At 43.1% G+C, this 20,674-nt stretch overlaps 1 protein-coding gene across 1 annotated transcript in view; it reads right to left on the bottom strand.

Annotated features, from left to right (window-relative positions):
• The window catches only part of LTN1 (listerin E3 ubiquitin protein ligase 1), a 406,396-nt gene that overhangs the window by 266,806 nt on the left and 118,916 nt on the right, over positions 1 to 20,674 (bottom strand). Inside the window, exons 13-16 of the mRNA XM_086934025.1 lie at positions 20,173 to 20,412; positions 18,683 to 18,836; positions 12,980 to 13,130; positions 8,880 to 9,078 (exon numbers count right to left, since the gene is read on the bottom strand). Coding sequence (XP_086790151.1) covers positions 8,880 to 9,078; positions 12,980 to 13,130; positions 18,683 to 18,836; positions 20,173 to 20,412 — 744 coding nt within the window. The remainder of the gene's footprint in view (positions 1 to 8,879; positions 9,079 to 12,979; positions 13,131 to 18,682; positions 18,837 to 20,172; positions 20,413 to 20,674) is intronic.

Raw genomic sequence — 20,674 nt, 5'->3', positions numbered from 1 at the left:
GGCAGATTGGGATGAAACACTCGCCCCTCCTGTTTGGATAGAAGATCAGGGCGACAAGGCAATCTACTGTGTGGCATTAGTCACAACTGGAAGAGATCTGGGAACCACCACTGGCGTGGCCATTCTGGGCAAATCAGTATCAGTCGGTCTTGTACAACCGATTGATCACTGCTGGTATCAACGGTGTCGGTGGAAAAGCGTACAGCAAGTTTTGACAGCAGTCTATCAAAAGGGCATTCCTTGAGACCCTTTCTGGGAGAAGCTGGACACGAAGACGGGGCATTTTGCGTTTGCTGCGTCTGCGAACAGATTGATGTCTGGTGTTCCTCAAGCCTGGAAAATGCTGTGCGCGACGTCTTCGTTGAGAACCCAGTCGTGCGGTTCGACAAAGTCTCTGCTGAGGTCGTCCGCCTGTGAGTTGAGACTCCCTGGTAGGTGAACAGCTGTTATGGACAGGTCTCGTGCAAGTAACCAATGCCAGATGGTCTGGGCTTCTATGGAAAGAGTCCTGGATCTGGTATCCCCCTGCTTGTTTAAGTAATACATTGTAGTTGTATTCTGTTTACACCAGGAGGGACCGAGTCTGTAGAGATGGAGCCAGGGACTTGAGAGCAAGATGGACCGCTCTGAGTTCGAGTAGATTAATGTGATATCCTTTCTCGAAGTCTGACCATAGCCCTTGTACCTGCAGAGGGCCCATATGTGCCCCCCAACCTTGGAGAGAGGCGTCTGTGATCAGAGTCTGCATTGGTGGGTCCTGATGAAAAGGAACTCCTTTCATCAAGTGTGCCTTCTTCATCCACCACCGGATGGAATCCCTTGCAGACTGTTGGAGATGAATTCGATCCTCCAAACATCCCGTCCTCTGTTTCCACTGATCTTCCAGACACTGCTGTAGAGGACGCATGTGCAAACGTGCGTTTGGCATGATGAAGATGCACGATGCCATGGACCCCAGGAGAGAGGACACTTGCCGAACTGTCGGACGTGCAGACTGAATGAGAAGAAAACACTTCGCCTTGATGGATGACCACCTCTCCTCCGAAGGACACACGTTTTCTTCTTCCGTGTCCAGTTGAGCACCCAGGTAGTGGATCTTCTGGGTGGGGTTCATTATGGACTTCTTGTAATTGACTTGAAGACCCAACTTACACATGAGTTGGAGGCATATCGATAGATGTTCTTCCAGTAGCGATGGGGATGAACTCTTCAGAAGCCAGTCGTCTAAGTACGGATAAATGAAAATCCGTCTCTTTCGAAGACAAGCCGCAGCTACCGCCATACATTTTGAAAATTTTCTGGGAGCTGATCTCAGGCCAAAAGGGAGTACTGCGTACTGATAATGATGAGCAGCTACTTGAAACCTGAGAAACTTGCGATGTTTTCTGGATACCGGAATATGAAAATAAGCATCTTTCAGATCGGTGAAGCACATCCAATCCCCCTGGTGTAACTGAGGGAAGATCTGATGAAGAGCCAGCATTCAAAACCTCTCCTTTCGAATGACTTTGTTCAACCGTCTCAAATCCAGAATGGGTCTGAACTCCGTAGCTGGACCTTTTTTTTTTACGAGAAAAAATCGAGAGTACAGGTCTTGACATCTCTGCTGAGATGGTACTGGTTCTATGGCCTTCTTCTTCAGAAGGATGTTCGCTTCCTGTTGTAAACGCTTTACATTCCACTGTAACCTCTTTAGAGGACGCATGACAGGTGGTGGCTCCTTGAATCTCAAAAGGTACCCGCTCTGAATGATACCCAGCACCCATCTGTCCTTTGTGATCTGTTTCCACTCGTCCAGACAACACACAATACTTCCTCCAACCGGAGTGGCACACGGTTGCGGAGGAAGCCTCCGTTCATTGTTTTTGCGGCTGCTTGGTAGCAGATGACTGCTGCCTATTTTCATTGCCTCTGCCTCGTCCAGGTCGTCGCTGTTGGAATTGCGACCTCTGTTGATTCTGGCCTTGGTTTTGCGAAGACCAATTTGTCTGTTGGTTCCTCTGCTGGAAAGATCTCTTGTCAAAGGGACGAAAATTGCCCCGACGTTTAAATTCTTTCTTCTTTTCAAGACCTACGGCCTTAAGAGTGTCCAACTCCACTTTCATTTTGGACATCTCGTCGTCAGCGTAAGATCCATACAGAGTCGAACCATTAAACGGTAAATTTACCATTTTTGTCTGGGCCTCAGGCTTTAGCCCAGTAAGGCGAAGCCAAGCTGAACGCCTAGCACAAACACCGTGTGCATAACCATGAGCTGACAGATCCGCCGCATCAGCAGCCGCGCTAATGCTCTGGTTAGCCACCAATCCTCCTTCTTCCACAATTTCCATGAAGTCCTTCTGATCCTCCTTAGGGAGTTTATCCACAAAACGAGCCACCGAGTCCCAGAGCAGATGATCATAGCGGCCAAGTAAGGCTGCCGTGCTGCCTACTCTCATGACCGACCCCGAGGTGTTGCACATTCTTCGCCCCAAGGAATCCATACTCTTACTATCCTTTTCAGGTGGAGCAGAAGAGGTAGATGCTACAGAATGCGCTTTTCTGACTGCCGCCACAATAAGTGAGTCTGGAGGTGGGTCAGAACGCAAAAATATTGGATCTTCTTCTGGAGCCTTGTACTTCTTTGCAATCCTAGAAGGACCTGAACCCACCGTGGCCGGAGTTAAGAATGTTCTCATTGCTGGTTCTATCAAACCGGGCACTAACGGCAGAAGAAGCCTGCCAGTCGTCTTGTGATGCAGGGTTTCAAAGATAACTGACGTTGCCACTTGGGGAACTGCCATCTTGATGTTGAACTTATTCGCCCCACGACATAACACATCATTAAATGTGCTCAAATCATCCACAGGAGACACTCTGGAAGGCGGAGTAGATGATATAGTGAGAGAATAGTCTCTATATGAATATCTTGAAGAAGACGAAGATGACGTAGAAGATGGTGAAGGGGTTCTACGCCGCCTTTGAGGAGTTGCCGATCGCTGCCTCCTACGCTCCCTTGAACGTGATCTCTCTCTCACAAGGGATTTCGAGCGTGATCTTCTATGCAGCTCCGTCTGAGGGACTGGAGCCCTCTTCCCCATTAGTCCTACATCTGGATGCATCTTCCAATGTCTAAGACTCTCCAGCCACCTCGGTGACATGTTAACAGGTCGCTCTGCACGCTCATGTGAAGCCTCAGGTGAAACCTGCACAATATGCAGCCCTGCTGAAGACTTGGAGGCTCTGGAGACTACACTGTGCTCAGAGACCAATGACCCAGATGGAGTCCGTTGTCTGGGCACCAATTGTCTGTCATCGGACACCTGCCCTGAGGTTGAGCCAGAATGAGCCACCACAGAAGAGTCCTGGTGCACTGTCTCTTGACCCACCGCAGACCTGTTGTCTTGCTGATCCTGCGGTGAAGACGCCACTAAAGGTTGTGGACTTATTTCTGACCTCGACAAAGACCTAAGTGAGGTCCGAGAGGCTGGTCTTGATAGTCTCGAAGCCGACCTGTATTCAGGTGGGGAGACCTAGACACTCCATGCTTCGAGCCCGAAGCAAGCTTCGACGTCGACCTAGGTCGCGATGGAGACCTTGAACTTCTCCTTTTAGGTCTCGACGTCGAATCCTTCGACGCTGTTCTTCCTCTCGACGTCGACCTTTTCCTCGACGACGACGTACGTCTATCTCTCGACCTCGTTCTTTCCTTCCACGTCGATCGATGACTCCCTCTCGACGTCGCACCCTTTGACGTCGAAACTCGATCCTTCGACGTCGAGCGCCTCTCTTCTCCGACGTCGATCTCTTACGATCCTTCAACGTCGAACGTTGAGCCCCCGACGTCGTCTTTACTGCAATCGACACCAGATGTCTCGAAGTCGAAAAAGATTTCGAAGGAGACTGTCGAGACGCTGAACCTTGCCTCACCGGCGAAGTCTTTTTTGACGGCGACGCTCCCTGGAGTCGATGTTTTTTAGTTCTACCTTCTGGAGAAGCTGTTCTTCGACGTTAGTGTTGAGAAGATTGTTTAGCAGAGAAGCTCTTGGAACTCTTCTCACCACGGTTTTCTCTCTCCAAAAGACCCAGCAACCTCATTTTCTCCCTTTCTCTTAAAGTCCTACTAGAAAGGTTGAGGCAGTGATAACACTCTTCCACCTTATGAGAAGCTGGAAGACAAACCACACAAACGGAGTGTGGATCAGTTTTTGACATCTTCTTCCCACAGGAAGGACATTTGTAAAATAAAGGTGGCATTCTGACTAAAAAACACCAACAGTTCAGTCAGAAAAAGATATTAAGCTACCACCAAAGTAATATATTGTCAAAAAAGACAAGAAAAAACCAACTTCTGACAGAAAAAACTGCAAAAGAGCAGAGCTCAAGTTCCAGGTTCCTCACAGAACAAGCCGTAAAAAAGAACTGACCTAACTGTCACCTGCGGTGCATGATGGGAACAGAGTTCTCCTGGAGGCCTTAAAGGCAAAGTGTGCAGATTCTCTGGGGCCTTAAAGGCAGGGTGCCAGTCTGATTTTCTGTACACAGACATTTTTTCATATGCAGCCTTTTAGGCTAATAACTGTTTACAACAGGTTCTTTGATGAAAATAAAAGTTTTTTCATGGTTATGAAATGCATTTTAGGCTCATGCCTGTTTATTGCATTTATATACAGCATATTTTCATGCTTCAGAACGTGTGTAAGGTTGGGCTTTATTAGCCTATGTATATATGTTAGGCTGCATATTATGGTTATTATACATGTATATGTGTATAATTAGTTAGTACTATGTACTTTTGGTTATATTTACACATATATATGTATATTGTTTATGTGTTCCGGGTTCCCGCTCATGGGCGGAGATAATTCAGTGCTTATGACTATTAATGAGTATCCCCTGGAAGAGAACCTGAAATATCTTTTGGTGGTTGTTTGCTCCTTTTCTAGGTGGGTGGAAGCTTACCCTTTGAAGGACAATACTGCCTTGTCCACAGCGAAAGCCCTTATCAAAGAGTTTTTCCCGAGATTTGGATTGCAGAGAATTATCTGGAGTGACAATGGGAGTGAATTTGTGGGCCAAGTGATGAAGAGAGTATGTGAGGGATTAGGAATTAGGCAAAAGTTCCACGCTGCAAATCACCCCCAATCAGCTGGTTTAGTCGAGTGCTATAAGGCACTTTGAAATTAAAATTGGCCAAAATTCAAGCGAGCTCTGGTTTGCAGTGGCCAGATGCTTTGCCTTTAGCACTCTTGTCCACAAGAATGACTGTGCATTCACGAATGGGTTTGAGTCCGTATGAGGTCGTGTTTGGTCGCCCGGCGAATATTTGGGGAGTGCCAAGACCGACGAAGTTCAGTGAACTCGAATACCCTGTGTTACTTGATCACTTGTACAAACTGACGGCTAAACTGCGTGTCTTACACCAACAGGTTCACGATAGCCTACCACAGGCTGCTGAAGATCCAGGTCACGCCATTGAACCCGGCACCTGGATATTTGTGAAGAATTTTCAGCGGAGCAAGAACAAGCAGCCCCACTGGACAGGACTGCCCCTGGTCCTCCTGTCTACACGTTCTGCAGTTCGAGTGCAAGGCAAGAAGAACTGGATCCACGGCGTACACTGCAAACGGGCTCCGTTGCCCTTACCGTACGACCGGTGGGTCCAGAAAGGACTTCCAGACTCTGAAACTGAAACTGTGCCACGATTTTTGCCATTCAGCGATGCCCGTTTGATTGGAACGAACACTGAGAAAGAAAGTGACGATCTTCTGCAAGAAGCTGTGCCTCCTTTGAATCGATTGAACACTACAGAGCCTGAACTTTTGTTTAGAGAACAGACATTGCCTGAGAAAGATCGTTATAATTTGCGACCGAGACTCATGGACAAATAAAATAAATGAAGTTTTTATGATTTTTCTGTTTACAGGTTAACTCTCCTCCGAGGAACTACTTATTTTTGTTTTTCGAACCGCCATCCGGGTTCAGCTGAAGGGTCGCGGTTGACAAGTCTTTGGAGTGCAAGCCCGAGACAATAGGTCGACGGTTCTGGTTGGCCTAAGGGAGTTGCCCTGGGTTGACAGAGGCATTCCTTAGCATAGAACACCCTACCACCGCGAGCAGCATATTTAGTGAGGATGGATTTCTTCGAGTTGGAGAGACCTGTAGAGACAATGAGTTTTAAGAATAAGATACACAAACTGATAACACGAAAAGATTTTTAATATTGTGCTTATTTATGCTATTGAGTTTAATGATATTTTTGATTGGTTATGTGACATTTTCTTTTAAAGTGACTTTTATTCCCACTGTGCAACCTACACCTACACCTACTATTTCTTCAAATTTTTTTCACCCTCTGCCCCAACATGAGGTAGTTAGAAGACTGGAATTTGCCAATAATTCCTTTATTCAACTTTTGCACCAACACCAGTTAGTTATGAACACAACAAATTGTTGGATTTGTGGCCTAATGCCCCATACGACCAGTAAAGGCATTCCGTACTTGGTTTTGCCTTTCAGCCTTAATGGTTCTATTTGGGCATATAGAACGATGTTCATCTATGCCCATAGTGTACATCCCCTACGTTCACCGAAAGACAATCCGAAGAATAGTGCTTTACCTAGAGGCATAGTCGATATGGTTAAAGGAACTAATGCAGTTGAGACTATTCCGAAAGATGAGAAACAACCATATAGTGGTTGGGACGTTACTGGATATGGAGTTAGTCTGAGTGTTAACCAGCGAGTGAAAAGTTCTGCACCGATTTGGATAGTGCCCCATCAGGGTCGCTATTGTCTGCAGGGTAATGGCAAGAATCCGAGAGCTCAGCTAGGGAAGAGTGTCTGCACTGACACCTACGTATTCACGTCTCAGACTTCCCCAGCATTTCTAGCCGCTAAGGGTACTTATTTTGTTTGTTATGACAAAGCGTATACATGGTTGCCCCCTGACTTTCCGGGCACATGTTTTGTTTCTTTCCTGTTGCCTCCCACTTTTACAGCTGCGGCAGATTACCATAAGACGAGAGTTGCTAGAGGTGTCTTCAGTCAGGAAGATACCGCAGGGCAAGAGTTGGGAGATTTCTTTAAGGGTTTTCTGCCGTTCTGGGGACCGATGGCTAACAGCAGGAACATTCGCCAGTTGACGAGAGTGGTTGAGTCCACCATAGTCGAAACTGCCGGTACCCTTAGTAACTTGACTGCTGAGCTCCAGTCGGATAGACTTATGACACTTCAGAATAGAGTTGCTCTTAACGTCATACTTGCAGACCGAGGTGGAGTATGTAAACTGATTCAATCGAGCTGCTGCGTTTTCATTCCAGAAAACGCTCCGTCAGTCTTCCAGGCCATTTCCAAGTTACATAAGATCTCTGATTCTGTACATATAGACAAAGGAGATTGGTCGTTGATGGGATGGTTTTGGGGATTGATATCCACGTGGGGATGGAAAATTCTGATGGTCATTGGGATGGTCTTAGCTATCCTTTTCCTGTTCTGTCTCTGTGTACAGTGTGCTCCTGCTATTTGTGGCCTTTGTGCTACTTCGTGTGCAAGGAGACCTGTCCAGAGGGAGGTACTAAGTACTAGGATGATGCTACAGCAACATATCGATGATCTGATGAAGAGAGACCTAGATTCAGATTGACATGGGTTTGGGTTTATTGCCTATGTAAGGGCAAAAGGAGGGTCCGTAGTTTGAGGGTCTGAGGTCCGGTGGTTCCGAACCCGTTCAATAAAGGTCGTCGGAAATAGACGATTTTGGTGTCAGCGGACCGCAAATCATGAGTGCGGTGTGTACGAGTGTTTTCGTCTTAATCGATCAATGAGAACACTACGTATTCAGGGATTTCGTTTGAACCCTCGGGTTCCATTTTGTGGACGGCAGCCATTTTGTGTGGTTGCCCTCACATAGGCCGATGACTGCGGCCGAGCGAGTCCTTGGGACACGTACACCTTAGCTGACTCCTGAGGGACCTGGCAGAACTGACTCCCTTGCCCGAGGCTGACCTCTCTGAGCCAGTTCCTTGTTAAGCAGCTGGTCAGATAAAGATCGAAGAGCAGGACATTGCCGAATTTACAGTACACTGCACCCACCCTTCTATCTTGCTTCAAATCTGCTTCTGCTCCTTCCTTTACGACATAATCACTGATTTGGGTTAAGGTTTTATGATGGGTTTGTCCGGCCTGATCCGACAGGATATTGGAATGTGCTTGGTCATTTCTGGTGGGCTGGACAATGGAAAATGGGATTGTCGTCATGCGCTACTTTTGAAATGTCACATTGTCATTGGTCAGTTTGTGAGTAACCGATGCTACTTTGGAATGTGATTTTTGGCATAAAAGACCATGCTCCGCTCATTGAAATTGTGCAGTCTCTAGCGAACCCCCCGTGTTGTGCTTCGTAGATCTCTGTTCCTGGTTGCAGCCAATAAACTTTGGTCTTTGACGTCATCGAGAAGTGTCCTGTGTCTCTGTTTGCCGAGGCAGGGGAATCCGAAGACTTCGAGCCGTTTCCCAGGCGCTGCTGGGTTCTAAAACCCGGTTCTTCAATACCATATTTATGTTTAGCCTAAAAGGAATCACAGAGCATAAGCATAAGCCCCAACATAGGCCTGCATGAAGATTATAGAGGTTGTTAAACAGCAGACAGAGGGCAGGAGCGGGAAATTCCCAAATTTCTTGAAAGGGCCTGCGAGTACAAACAATACATTACAAAGATATTAAAAAAAGAATTATCAGTCTACATACAGCAACACAGGAACAAATAAAGTAAAATTGCAAACATATTTAAAACAAGTAAATCATTACTTTGAGAAGCATATGATGCCATCTATGCAGATAGCAAAGTCACTTTGCACGTAGAGAACTGCTTCAAAGGATGCTGAGATTATAATACTCACAAGTTATTACAATTTGATGCTTCTCCAGCTCCTTATTTTCTAGATCTTCCTGTTCTAGCATTAGCAATGCCAGTTTACTCAACAGTGCTGAAGTACAGAGGTGACTTGGCAGTCTGGCTGATGAAGTTGACATAAAATCGTCTCCAGACACCATTCTATTCAAGCTTAGTCTTCCATCCAGGAGCAGCTTGTTTAACCACTGAAAGCACAAGAGTAAACCTTGTATGTTAAATATGATGGCATATTGCAGTAACTAATCATTCACAGATCTGGCGTTGTGTTATGGATTGCTGTTGAGGTATAAGCCTCAATCACAAGTGCCTCACGTTAATCTCCATTATTTCCATGTCCCAAAATTACTGCTACGAAGTGGTCCCAGTAAATCCAGGGCTGTGAAATACGAGGTGACTGGAAGTTTTGGGCGAATAACAAGTAGGAATAGGTGTTCTTACATGTTTCACATAGAGATTTTCAGAAACTGAAATCTCCCTGTGAAAAACAAAAAACTGCTGGTTCAAGTGGGCCTGGTAATTAAATTCAGAAGCCAATCCTACTAAATACCTTAGTGTATCAGACACAGGTGAGGCAGAATCAGTTTCCTTCACAGGGAATTTAGGCAAAAACGATTGTGCCTATCTACTAATGAAAATAATTTCGTCACGCTGTGTAATCCTTGGATTTTATCAATCAGGTAAAGTCACACATTGCTACCTGCTCCATCGGCAAAGGAACCAATATTTGCTGTATGTAGGAGCAGTCAGACCCTCAACACAGACAGTGCACTGGTGGTTGACTAACATAGCCGTACTCTAGAACCGCAATGACTGTCATTCCGAGGTAAGTAATTGTCGGCTCAAGTCAGTTCACAGAAGGTCATTCACATTACCCATTACTGGCAAATAAGTAGTATAAGTAGACTCCAGACAATACACCACTAAAATAGAATCTTGAACCTACATGCTAAAGGTGTAGGTATTTTAATTGTAGTGTTCTCATCTGATGGAAAATTTATCACAAGGGGAGAATCACTTAAGACATCCATAAAGTCCGAGTTAAACAAACAGAATAGTAAATGAAACCATGCATAAGTAAACAAGATAAACTTGCATAACTGGATTATCTAAAAACTTTGATTATAATTCAAGGGAAACCATTTCAGCCATCTACCTCATAATGTCAAGCTAAAGGAAACAAAATTACTTTTCTGTGTTGCAATTCTACAGAAAAATTGTAGCTAAACACTTAATATGATATGCATGGCACAGCATACAGGCTGAATGCAGCTACCCAGAATATAGTGTCTGGAGCTCAATCTAAAAGTTTTCAAAACGTATTTTTAGGGAAAAGTCACTCACATGTCAATGCTCCAGAATCCAGATAATATTATAAAGAGCCCATTTACCTTAGCGCTTGCATCGTCACTGCAATTGCCTGATTTTATTTTTACATTTAGACTATTCAATAAATGTAATAAAATACACTGAGCTTCATGTAATTTATACTCCACAGATTTTAATTCAGAACCTGAGACCAATAATCATAAGAATTCATTTGAGTTATACTGAAAGGAAAGTTCATGGCTATTAGAAAGAGAGCTCAAGTGAAATGTTGACAATTACTGTCACTTGCCATGGACACTTTTTGTGTTATGGCATTTCAGGCAAATAAAAATGGAAAATACTTTATAGTATATAATTGACTGGTTTACACAAAGATGTAGACTAGGTAAAAAACAAAAGCACAACAAAGGCAAGAAAATAAATAATTATTTTTGTGATAGCCAAGAGATAGGCACATGGTTGGATTTAGAAGCGTTCTATCCATATAACTGAAAGAAAGAGTGGGAAGGAGGGATAAAGTATTTTCAGCAAGTGGAAAGCAAAGGTCTGTTTAAAACAAGTGGTTGTATAAGAAAAAGCATAACCGCGAATCCCAACAGACCAAAAAAGAAACTTCATGTTAGATGAAAAATGAACTGGTCTCTGAAATGTTCCTCTAAAGTCTTGGTAAGTTGCTGTACACACATCGCCTGACGTGATACAAATCACCTTCACAAATTTCATATCCTGTGTACCATGTCCAACTATGATCCTGCGGTAATATGAATAATACTAGAAGGGCACAAGTAGCAGTATGAGTAAGTATAATGAGGAGTAAGTATAGGTGTAAATAGGAGTAAACACAGGTATAAGAAGGAATAAGAGTAGGAATAAGTAGAGTAGTATGGGTAAGCAAAAAAAGGAGAAATGAGTAACAGAGCTGATACCCAGCACTGACCCCATTTCTAATGAGAGAGCAGCTGAATATTAGGAATACTTTCAAAAGAGCAGAGCTCTACCTAATGTGCTCACCACATGGCATAAAACCAACACAGTTCAGCGTACACAACAGTGCGAGCAAAATAAAGTAATGATACATTTTAAAAAAAGTATTTGGATATCGTTCATCTTCTCACCAAACCAGACAGAGACTAAAATGATTTATTATTTTACGCAAAAAAAAATATTTTGTGCAGTTTCTATTTTTTAGTCAAATACTCATCACTACACACTGTGATGAAAAGTGCAGTGCAGAAGAAAAACGAACATGACATATGAGTCTGCAATGCATCTGGTCCTGAACTCAAAACCAGTATCGTTTACGGTATCCAATAGAAATGGACTCCGTACTTTACACAAATATACACAAAACATCTGCACAAGGAGCAAATACTGCATGAATACTCTTCTGCACAGTGCTGATTCCATTTGAATTGTGAGTGCAGTTGAATGTTATGATTGCTCTAAAAAAAAACAGAGCACTGTCTAAAGATATTCACAGAAAGACACAAATCCAGCATCATTCACGGTACAAGTAGCCGAAAGAAAAAAATGCTGTCTTGAAAAAAGTATCTGCATCAGCATCACAGTACTACCTAATGTGGAAACAAAATAACTATCTTTAAAGCAGAGTATCTGTTTCTCGTAGAAAAGCTTCCATGTGCAGCTAGGAGAATAGCGTGATGTTTACATCTGTTTACTACTCACCAAGAGGAAAGCACAGTTAAAAATACTCTGAAATGAAAGCAAAATAATGGAAAAATATTCCAAAAACTCAAAGCATGCCTTTCATGTACGGCTTATTGTTCGTACACAAGGGACAGAGGCACCACTGTCCAAGCAGGATGTGTCAGGGGCAGTCAGGCTGTTAAATGACGATGCCAGTTCAGTTGAGAATAGCACATTTTAAGGCTCTGGGCCGCTGTGAGGGAGGCACAGAAAAGAAAAACACAAAAGCATCCTGAAATATATAGTATAGATATGTATATCGAAACAAACAGAACCTGCATAAATAATAAAAAAAAAAGATTTTAGGTATGTACTAGATCTATATGTAAACGGACTTGTTAAGTCACATTTTTCAATCCAATATTTTCGTCCACATTCGCCATGCAAAATATTATAGTGTATCTGCATAATTATTAGGGTCATACTTCCGATGTTTGCTTATCATACAGAATGTGATGCTTTTAGGGGGAAATTTGACTTTTTAAGATGGCTTCTGCATTTAAGCAGATGTTTCTATACCTGAGAACAATAACCACCCTACTTTGCAATGGAAACACATCATGGGGAAGAACTCATACACATAATAACCAATCACATGGAGGTAAGAGAAAAATAATCTTGTGCAGTAAGATGCTGCCTCAAACAACCCAATGCCTGAAGGAAGAAATCAAAAGCCCCACATTCTGGATCACTCTACTTAAAACTTAAAAGCAATCACATGCACTTCGGTGTTGCTACTCTATATTTTTTTTATCATAAATGATTAGCGTCCAAGGAAATTCAGGCTAAAGGTAGGGAAGACAATCCTTTGCCAACTGATACATCAGCATACTTTATTCCAATACTCTATTATCTATTACACTTCACTATTGGGATGTATGATGACAAAGGTTGGACCTCACACCCTGCAACACTCACATCTAGCTCTAGCTGAGCTTCCTTCTTCCTATAGTAATGCAATTAAGGGTTAACAACGATTGTTTTTGTAACTGCACATTAATCTATTCCTTCAACAATAGAGATATTTAGATCAAGGCTCTAGCTACTGCTTACCTGGATGGAAAGAGACTGCCGCATTGTCTGCCATTCACAATCACTTGGGTAAAGATGATCCAAAAACACTTGCAAAAAACGACAAGATAGTTGACCAGCATTCAGGAGCTTACTTAGCAAGTCACTTACAGCACTCAGCAAAACTTGAAGGCTATGAAGAAAAGAAAATTCACAGTAATTAAGGGGAAACCAAATAATACATTTCCAAATTAAGAAATAAAGGCGCATCAGCCTCAATCGCTTCTTAAAGGGCAAGTAAGTGATGCAACAAAAAAGATATATATTGAATAGATAATTACAAATTCAACAAGTTAGGTTTAACCGTTGTTATGCAACTAAACCCAAGGGTACTTTGTATTTCCAAAATTAATTGACCTAATACGAGATAGAGAGGTAAGAATAGATTCTCAAAAAATCTCAATTGAAAAGGCACAGAATTTCAGAAAAGGTTATGTTAGTGAGGTAAATAAATTAGTTATTCACCTGTAACTCCAATTCTCTAATATTGGTATCTTTTACATATTCACATGCCTGAATCATTCCCCGACATCAGGCTGTGAATTTCCAGTACATAGCAGTATACAGTGTTAAAATGGTCATAGGCCTGAAACAATGTTATCTATTTAGTAGCACATCCACCTCTTTTGAAAGAATCCAAACATCAGCCAATGAGGTGGTAGCCTAAGCTCTCCTACTCCCTCTAAAGGCCACCACTGCTCAGATTTTAAAGCACAAGTGTGAGCAGAGTATATATAATAAATGATCCTCCGACAGGGGAGGAGGGATGGTCACATGTGAATATATAAAATATACCAATGTTGGAGAACTGGAGTTACAGGTAAGTAACTAATTTCTTCTCCAACACTGGATCTCTTATATATTCACATGCATGAATTTCAATAGCATGCAGTATACATTATTATACATAATAAAAGAGGAAGCAGGCTCCTTAGGGGGGGGGGGGGCTGAATCTTTAAGCAACAGTCAGAGTGGAGCTGCAGTGGCTCTTAGAAGGGGTGAAACAACAACGTCTCATTAATATGCAAATGGTCTTTTAAAGACCTGTGAAGTGCTCGGGTGCGGCAGCTGTGTGTGTTCCTGGGGCTGTCTCATCCCGGGCTGCCACACACAAGAGGGAGTGGGGGGTATGCTCCTTGTACGGCAGAAACAGATCCACATCAACCTCGCTCTACAATTCTGCGAGCAGGAACTCTGTGGCGTTTCATTTTCAAGTAGCCGGGATAATGCATCCCGGCTGCTTGAAAATGAAAGTGTGCATGGTGCGCTTAATGAAAGCAAAGCATTTCGTCATGCTTAGGTAGGAAAGACTCAAAGAATTTTAGAGCTGAAGAGAAACAGAAAGAAAAAGAATTGTGCAAAAGCGGAAAGGGTAAAATGTGTTTAGAGAGTTGACAAGAAAAAAGAAACCGAAAAGTTAGAAAAAATGAGGAAATAGGGAAATGCGAACATCCGGCTAAAAGAAAACGAAAGCGAGTACAAAAGAATACAGGGGTGGCAAGAGTAATTAAAGGAGTGTATAGAATACATCTAAGTGTAATTGTGTGTCCACGCTTTGTGTCAAACTCACACAGATTTGGCGGCGGGGGCTATTTACAGCGGCTCTGTTAAAACTTTACTTGCCAGTTTTTAACTCATTGTGTGCCTTGGACAGATTATCGGTTTGAAGTGAGGCCTCGAGTCTCGACCCCTGTAAGCCCCCACAACGGACTTCGTCTTACCTGCGTGGGCGGTGGACACCAGCCACGTTATATAGGGTCCTCGAGCACATCCCTGACGAACTGTAGAGGAGCCTCCTGTGCCGCCTTAACCATGTGGAAGCCTTCGCTACACCACCTGTACCTCGTCCTGGGCCTGTTCCATGTCTGTGAGACATCTCCACCACAGCCGTAAGTGTGCCCTCCTTCCACCTTAACAGCCTCTCCTGTCCTAAGCCCATCCCTCCGCACTGTTCAGATCAGGCCCCTTCCACACTCAGCACTCGCCTCCCTTCTGCTGTTTATGGTTCTAAACTCCTTCAGCCCAAGCCAAAGCCGCTCCTTGACCCCGCTCCTTGACCCGTTCCATCTCCGTGACAAGTCCCCCAAGGGGCCATTAACACCACGGCTCCCCATGTGCCAGAACCCAGAAACACTGTTTTCCCCTGACACCTCCGCGCCACAGTTTATAATGGTTTAGCTCCATCAAGTGGCCAAGTGCTGCAACAACGAAGAAAATCAGTGACAACCGGTTTAAACCGGGTCAGCTGATTTTCTTCCGGTAGATTACTATCGTTTAGAGTCAGTTTTAACTGAATTCCGGACAGCCTAATCATGATGCCCACCATGCCACCTCAGCTTCTTCCCGAGTGACTACCAGTAACCGAGGTTAATTCAAGCATCCCATCCATCACTTTCTGTTTTAACATTTGATGCCCTAAGTGCATCAGGTATGCCCAGATGAGGGTCCTGGGCTCACTGTGCCACTGGAACCAAGCTATACCCACCTGAAGAGCTCATAACAAGGGCGAAACGAATCCTGGGTTGCTTGTGTACCGGTTCAGGGACGAACTGAACTGGCAGCTCTGGCTAGACTTTTCCCATGAGGAACAGAGTCAAGACTGGTTTGTATATGGCTGGGTCCATACTGAGGTGGCATGATGCGCAAAAAACAATGGAATGGGATGTGGCCTGAGCGATTGCCAGTGGCTGAGATTAATTCAAGCATTTTACCCGTCACCTTATTGTTTTCGTCTTCTTAATACAGTTCCTCATGCTAGTTGGAGAAACCCTGTGCTCAAGACATTCATGGCTGTGTCAATAATGAAGGAAGAAGAAAGTTCCCCTTCCTTAAGGATAGCCCACAATTCTTCCTTCCTATGTTCCAGAATGAGTTCTAGTTGGAGAAAACCTGTGCTCAAGACATCCATGGCTGTGTCAATAATGAAGGAAGAAGAAAGTTCCCCTTCCTTAAGGATAGCCCACAATTCTTCCTTCCTATGTTCCAGAATGAGTTCTAGTTGGAGAAAACCTGTGCTCAAGACATCCATGGCTGTGTCAATAATGAAGGAAGAAGAAAGTTCCCCTTCCTTAAGGATAGCCCACAATTCTTCCTTCCTATGTTCCAGAATGAGTTCTAGTAATGGAGCAATGTCATGCTATATTAGGTGAACATAACTACCTAGATAGCTACCATAGACTCATTTCTCTGGCCCAGAATATCGATGTATTTACTATCCGCGTCCGGGGTAGCAGAAGATGGCGTTTTTGGAGGTCTTGGTTCTTCTCTGAGCTTATGAAGAGATGACTGAATCAGGTTTAGTATGACGGGTGAGGCAAGCCGGAGTTTAATCCGGAGTGTCAAACTTTTTCTTCAGATGAAGTTTCACTGCTGGTACTCTAGAAAGTTTTATCATTGGTTTTAAAACTTCCAACCAGACAATCTGGAATTAGTATGGATTTAACAGACTTCTGAGCTTGCTCTTTAAAGTCATGAAGAAAACATGGTTGGTTTACAGATGTCATTGGTAGATTACATTTCTTGGCAGCTCTTCCTAATAATGAATGAAAATTGGTGGTGACGGCTGCTGAAGAGGTGAAACAGGTAAAGGAATAGGTAGAGGAGGTGCAGGTAACACCATCTGAGGATTATTACCCGGATACGGAGGTAATAACTTATTAAAACTATCCATCATCAGTTCCATGTAGATAAAAAGGCCATATGCACTTGAACCACATCAGGTTCTCAATAACATCTTGGTGTTTTCTTCCCCATACCGATGTGAGAGGTTTGAGACTAAGGACCTGATTTAGATCTCGGCGGACGGGTTGCTCCATCACAATGGTGGCGGATATCCCGTATGCCAAAATATAGATCGCATAATAAATTATGGGATTTATATTTCGGCAGATGGGATATCCATCACCGGTATCACGGAGTAACCCGTTCACCGAGATCTAAATAGGCCCTTCGAATCTTGTTGATAATCACATTGTTGTAGGGTTCATTGTTGTCCATTTCTTCTCTTGTACATATATCTTACATCTAATTGTGTAGTGCTGTAAACTGTTAGCAAGGCATAATCACTAGTTTCCTCTTCTTGGTCTGATTGTAATATTTGAGCTGGAGGCAAATGTGACACCTACAAATGTTAAAAAATATTTCCTTTTAGGGTTGCCGTCGACAGTGTTGGCATAAATGACGGTGTCATCGATGGTACTAATTTAGTTGACGAAGGGGTCGTCATCGATGGAGGGAATCACCATCAACGGTAGAGTTGTCATTGCCGGTTTCTTCATAGAAGACTGTCTCGTCGTCAACTAGGTATTTTGAAGATTTTTTTTCCTACAGTTTGATCCCCTTTACAGTGCATAGAGGTATGCTCATCTTGCATATTACCGGAGGATGTGGCTGCAAGCGCTGTAGAAAATAAATCTTGCTCAGGAAACTGTACAGCCCTCCTTTCGTGCACTGCCTTCGAGCGAGTGCTTGGAGAGGCTCTTTTCACTGACAGTTTCCCTGAAGAGAGGACATCTCCTTAAAAGGAGGGAAAGTATCTTTACCCAGAAGAAATAATGCCAACCTCCTTTCTCTGTCCTTAAGAGTTTTAGCTGCAAAGGTCTTGCAAATATCGCATTTTGATGTGGATAAAGGCAATAAATACACCGAGAATGTGGGTAATCAGTGTAAATCTTCTAGTTTCAACAAGATTAACAGGATTTGAAAAGAGATTTCTTCGCTCTGTCAGCCATGGTGACAGTTGGCTGTTTTAAAAAAAGATCTCCCTGGCCCAGAAAATAGAATCTGACCTAAAAACAACTCACAGTACTTCAGTGCGGACGAAAGGGCTGGTTCAAATCCAGGGCAGATCAAATAGTAACAATTTCAGGTTCACTGAAGGTTTAGAGCAACGCTCTACCAGGGGACTTCCTCACACATGATGTGCAGTAGAATTCTGAGTTATGGTGGCCTCTAGGGAGGGTAGGAGAGCTTATACTTCACCTCATTGGCTGAAGTTTGGGTTTTTTCAAATGAGGTGGATGTGCAACGAAATAAAAAAATGTTGTTTGCAGTCTATGGCCATTTTAACATGGTATACTGCTAATTTAAAGTACTGGGGATTCCCAGCCTGATAAGGGTGAATGATGCAAGCATGTGTCTAAAAGTGCTAAACTCAAGCAGGTGACCCAGTAAATCCAACCTTGATAGTCCTGTTTAGCTCCACATAATGTGTTAGCTGTCACTTACATGCAACAGGTACATAACTGTAAACTTATTCCACCTTAGATACCCAGTCGATCGACAGATAAAAATGCTGTCCTATATCTACTGCCTGTGACCTGGCGAAAAACAGCCATGCTCCGTGCACTGAATAGAATTCAAAAACAATTCTAAGACTGGTACTTTTGACACCCCACATCATCCTGTGAAACATGATGTGTTAACACTGCTCCCAGCTATATATCATAAGTATTGACCCATACATCTGTAAACATGATTTTTGAAATATAAAACAGCAATTCTCTTACATCAAAAAAGTTAGTACAATACAACCAGTGGCACCAGTTTTGGAAGCGTTCATAAGGAGGCATGAAAGATGCTTGCCAGTGCACAGATCCTGCCAATTTATGCGGAGGAAACTGGAATTGGTAGAATGCTTTACGGAAGCAAAAAAAAGATAAATTAACACAATATACATATGTCTACCTTTTCGAGTCATGGGATGAAAATAAAACCTGGTCCTTCACCCAGGCTGCAGATCTACTCAGAAAGGTGCTTTCTTGCTGAATATATCCTGTCTGTTGTAGAAGAGAATTTAAGCCCAACAACCAGGTGTGCTGTAATTTGGATAGAGTCAGGTCTGGAAGAAAGGGACACTTTTAATACATTTGAATATACATCTTCAAATCTCTGGTCATGCAAGTATGTGATCAAACTTTACTTCAACTTTACTGGATTGTCAGTATTACATAACTGATTTTTCAGTTCACATGATAAAATCACAAAATTGGGTGGAGCGATACAGGAATAGACATGGAAAGATTAAATCAAACAATTCACAATGTGGGCAAGCAGAACAGGTATACAGTATTCATGGTACGCCAGATGCCGAACTGAGGCATTATTTTAGGCTATACCAGTTTACAAAGATTGCGGTAGAGGGGCGGTAACAAAGAGCTTGAAGTCCATAAATATGCCATGAATAGCCTCCAAACCTTTCCTTCTTCACCAGGTCAATTTATTTTACGGATTTATATAGTGCTTGAATCACCCCCGAATGGGTTTCTCAGCGCTCACGGACCCACATAAGAAAGCTGTCACAAAGGGGCAAGTCTATAACAGAGCAGTTTTTACAGCCTTTCTGGACTGCAAGTGGACCGGGCACTGCCTCAATGAAATGGGAAGCTGATTCCAGTAGAGGAAAGCCAGATATGAAAAAGCTTTCCCCCCTGTCCTTAACTTCTTGACCTTAGGTACAATGAGGAGGGATTTATAACCAGAGCGGAGATCCCTGCAGGGAATGTAACGGTCAAGTTTCTCCGCATGGTAAATTGGTCCTTTAAACCACACTGCTAGGATGATACAGCAAATCTTAAACTTTATTCGTTTACTTACAGGCAGCCAATGCAGCTGTTTGAAAAGGGGAAGTGGGGCTGTTCTATAAGGGGCATTTAGTGTTAAATGAGCTGCCGTGGTCTGCACTACCTATAGGAGGTCCAGCGAGGACTCGATAGCTGCAATCAACAAGGCGTTGCAGTTGTCCAATCTGCTCAACACCAAAGTCTGAATTAGTCAACATTCAGTCATATGATCTAGAGTATCAGTTAGTGTGTGCAACCATTGGGATTATGGTGGTATAGGAAGACCCAGCAAGGGCAGATGTATGCTCATTTGTGGTGACGTAGGGGACCATTTATTTTTACAGCACGGCAGATATCCATATCAGAAATGTAAACTAAAATCTTAAAAAAAGAGAAGAAGTGCATGTGAAGTAACCCATCCGCTCAGAACACAGTGAGAATAAAATGCTCCTAGTTGACACAAACACAAGAATAGGGGGAACGCCTAACAAATCTGTAGCATTTGTAATATGTTAATCAATCGTTAACCACCAAATAACCAGTCAAGTACAGCAATAAGATTATTCATTTTATAAAATACTGTATTATATGCATAAATAACACAGTTCGAATTACCTGTCAAATATGTTAATTGCTGGCTCTGAGTGCACAACTGGAAGATTGTGAGCAACAGATCTTCAGCTGATGACATCAATAGGCAACCCTTGACTGAACTGAAAAAATTTGAGGCTACGTCACAGATGAAGGACACTGAGGGCTCAATATCTCCAGCTTCCGACAAATCTTTGGCTTTGGACAATGTTGCGTGCAATTTATCAATAATCCTTTTCACATATCCTTCACCAATAAGGGATTCTGTTTGTTGAAACATACACAAAGTCAAACATTGCAGGTGAAGAAACAGTGGGAAAAACGCTTAGCTTTGGATCTATCTCTACAACATCTCTGACACAACTTTCTTCTGCTAGACACTGGTCGACTTTTTAACGCAGCTGTTTTACAAATTAATCAGTCATATTTTCACAGCAATTTCTGAGCGTAACGCCTTGCGATTAGAATGTCGAACAATTTCATAATAAAAAGGATTGCAGCCTTTTTCTAGCGTCAAAGCTATATT

The sequence above is a fragment of the Lissotriton vulgaris genome, chromosome 8, assembly GCF_964263255.1.
Source record: "Lissotriton vulgaris chromosome 8, aLisVul1.2, whole genome shotgun sequence".
Taxonomy (NCBI): domain Eukaryota; kingdom Metazoa; phylum Chordata; class Amphibia; order Caudata; family Salamandridae; genus Lissotriton; species Lissotriton vulgaris.
Note: the sequence above shows the minus strand (reverse complement) of the source record. Positions and strands in the feature narration are given on the sequence as shown.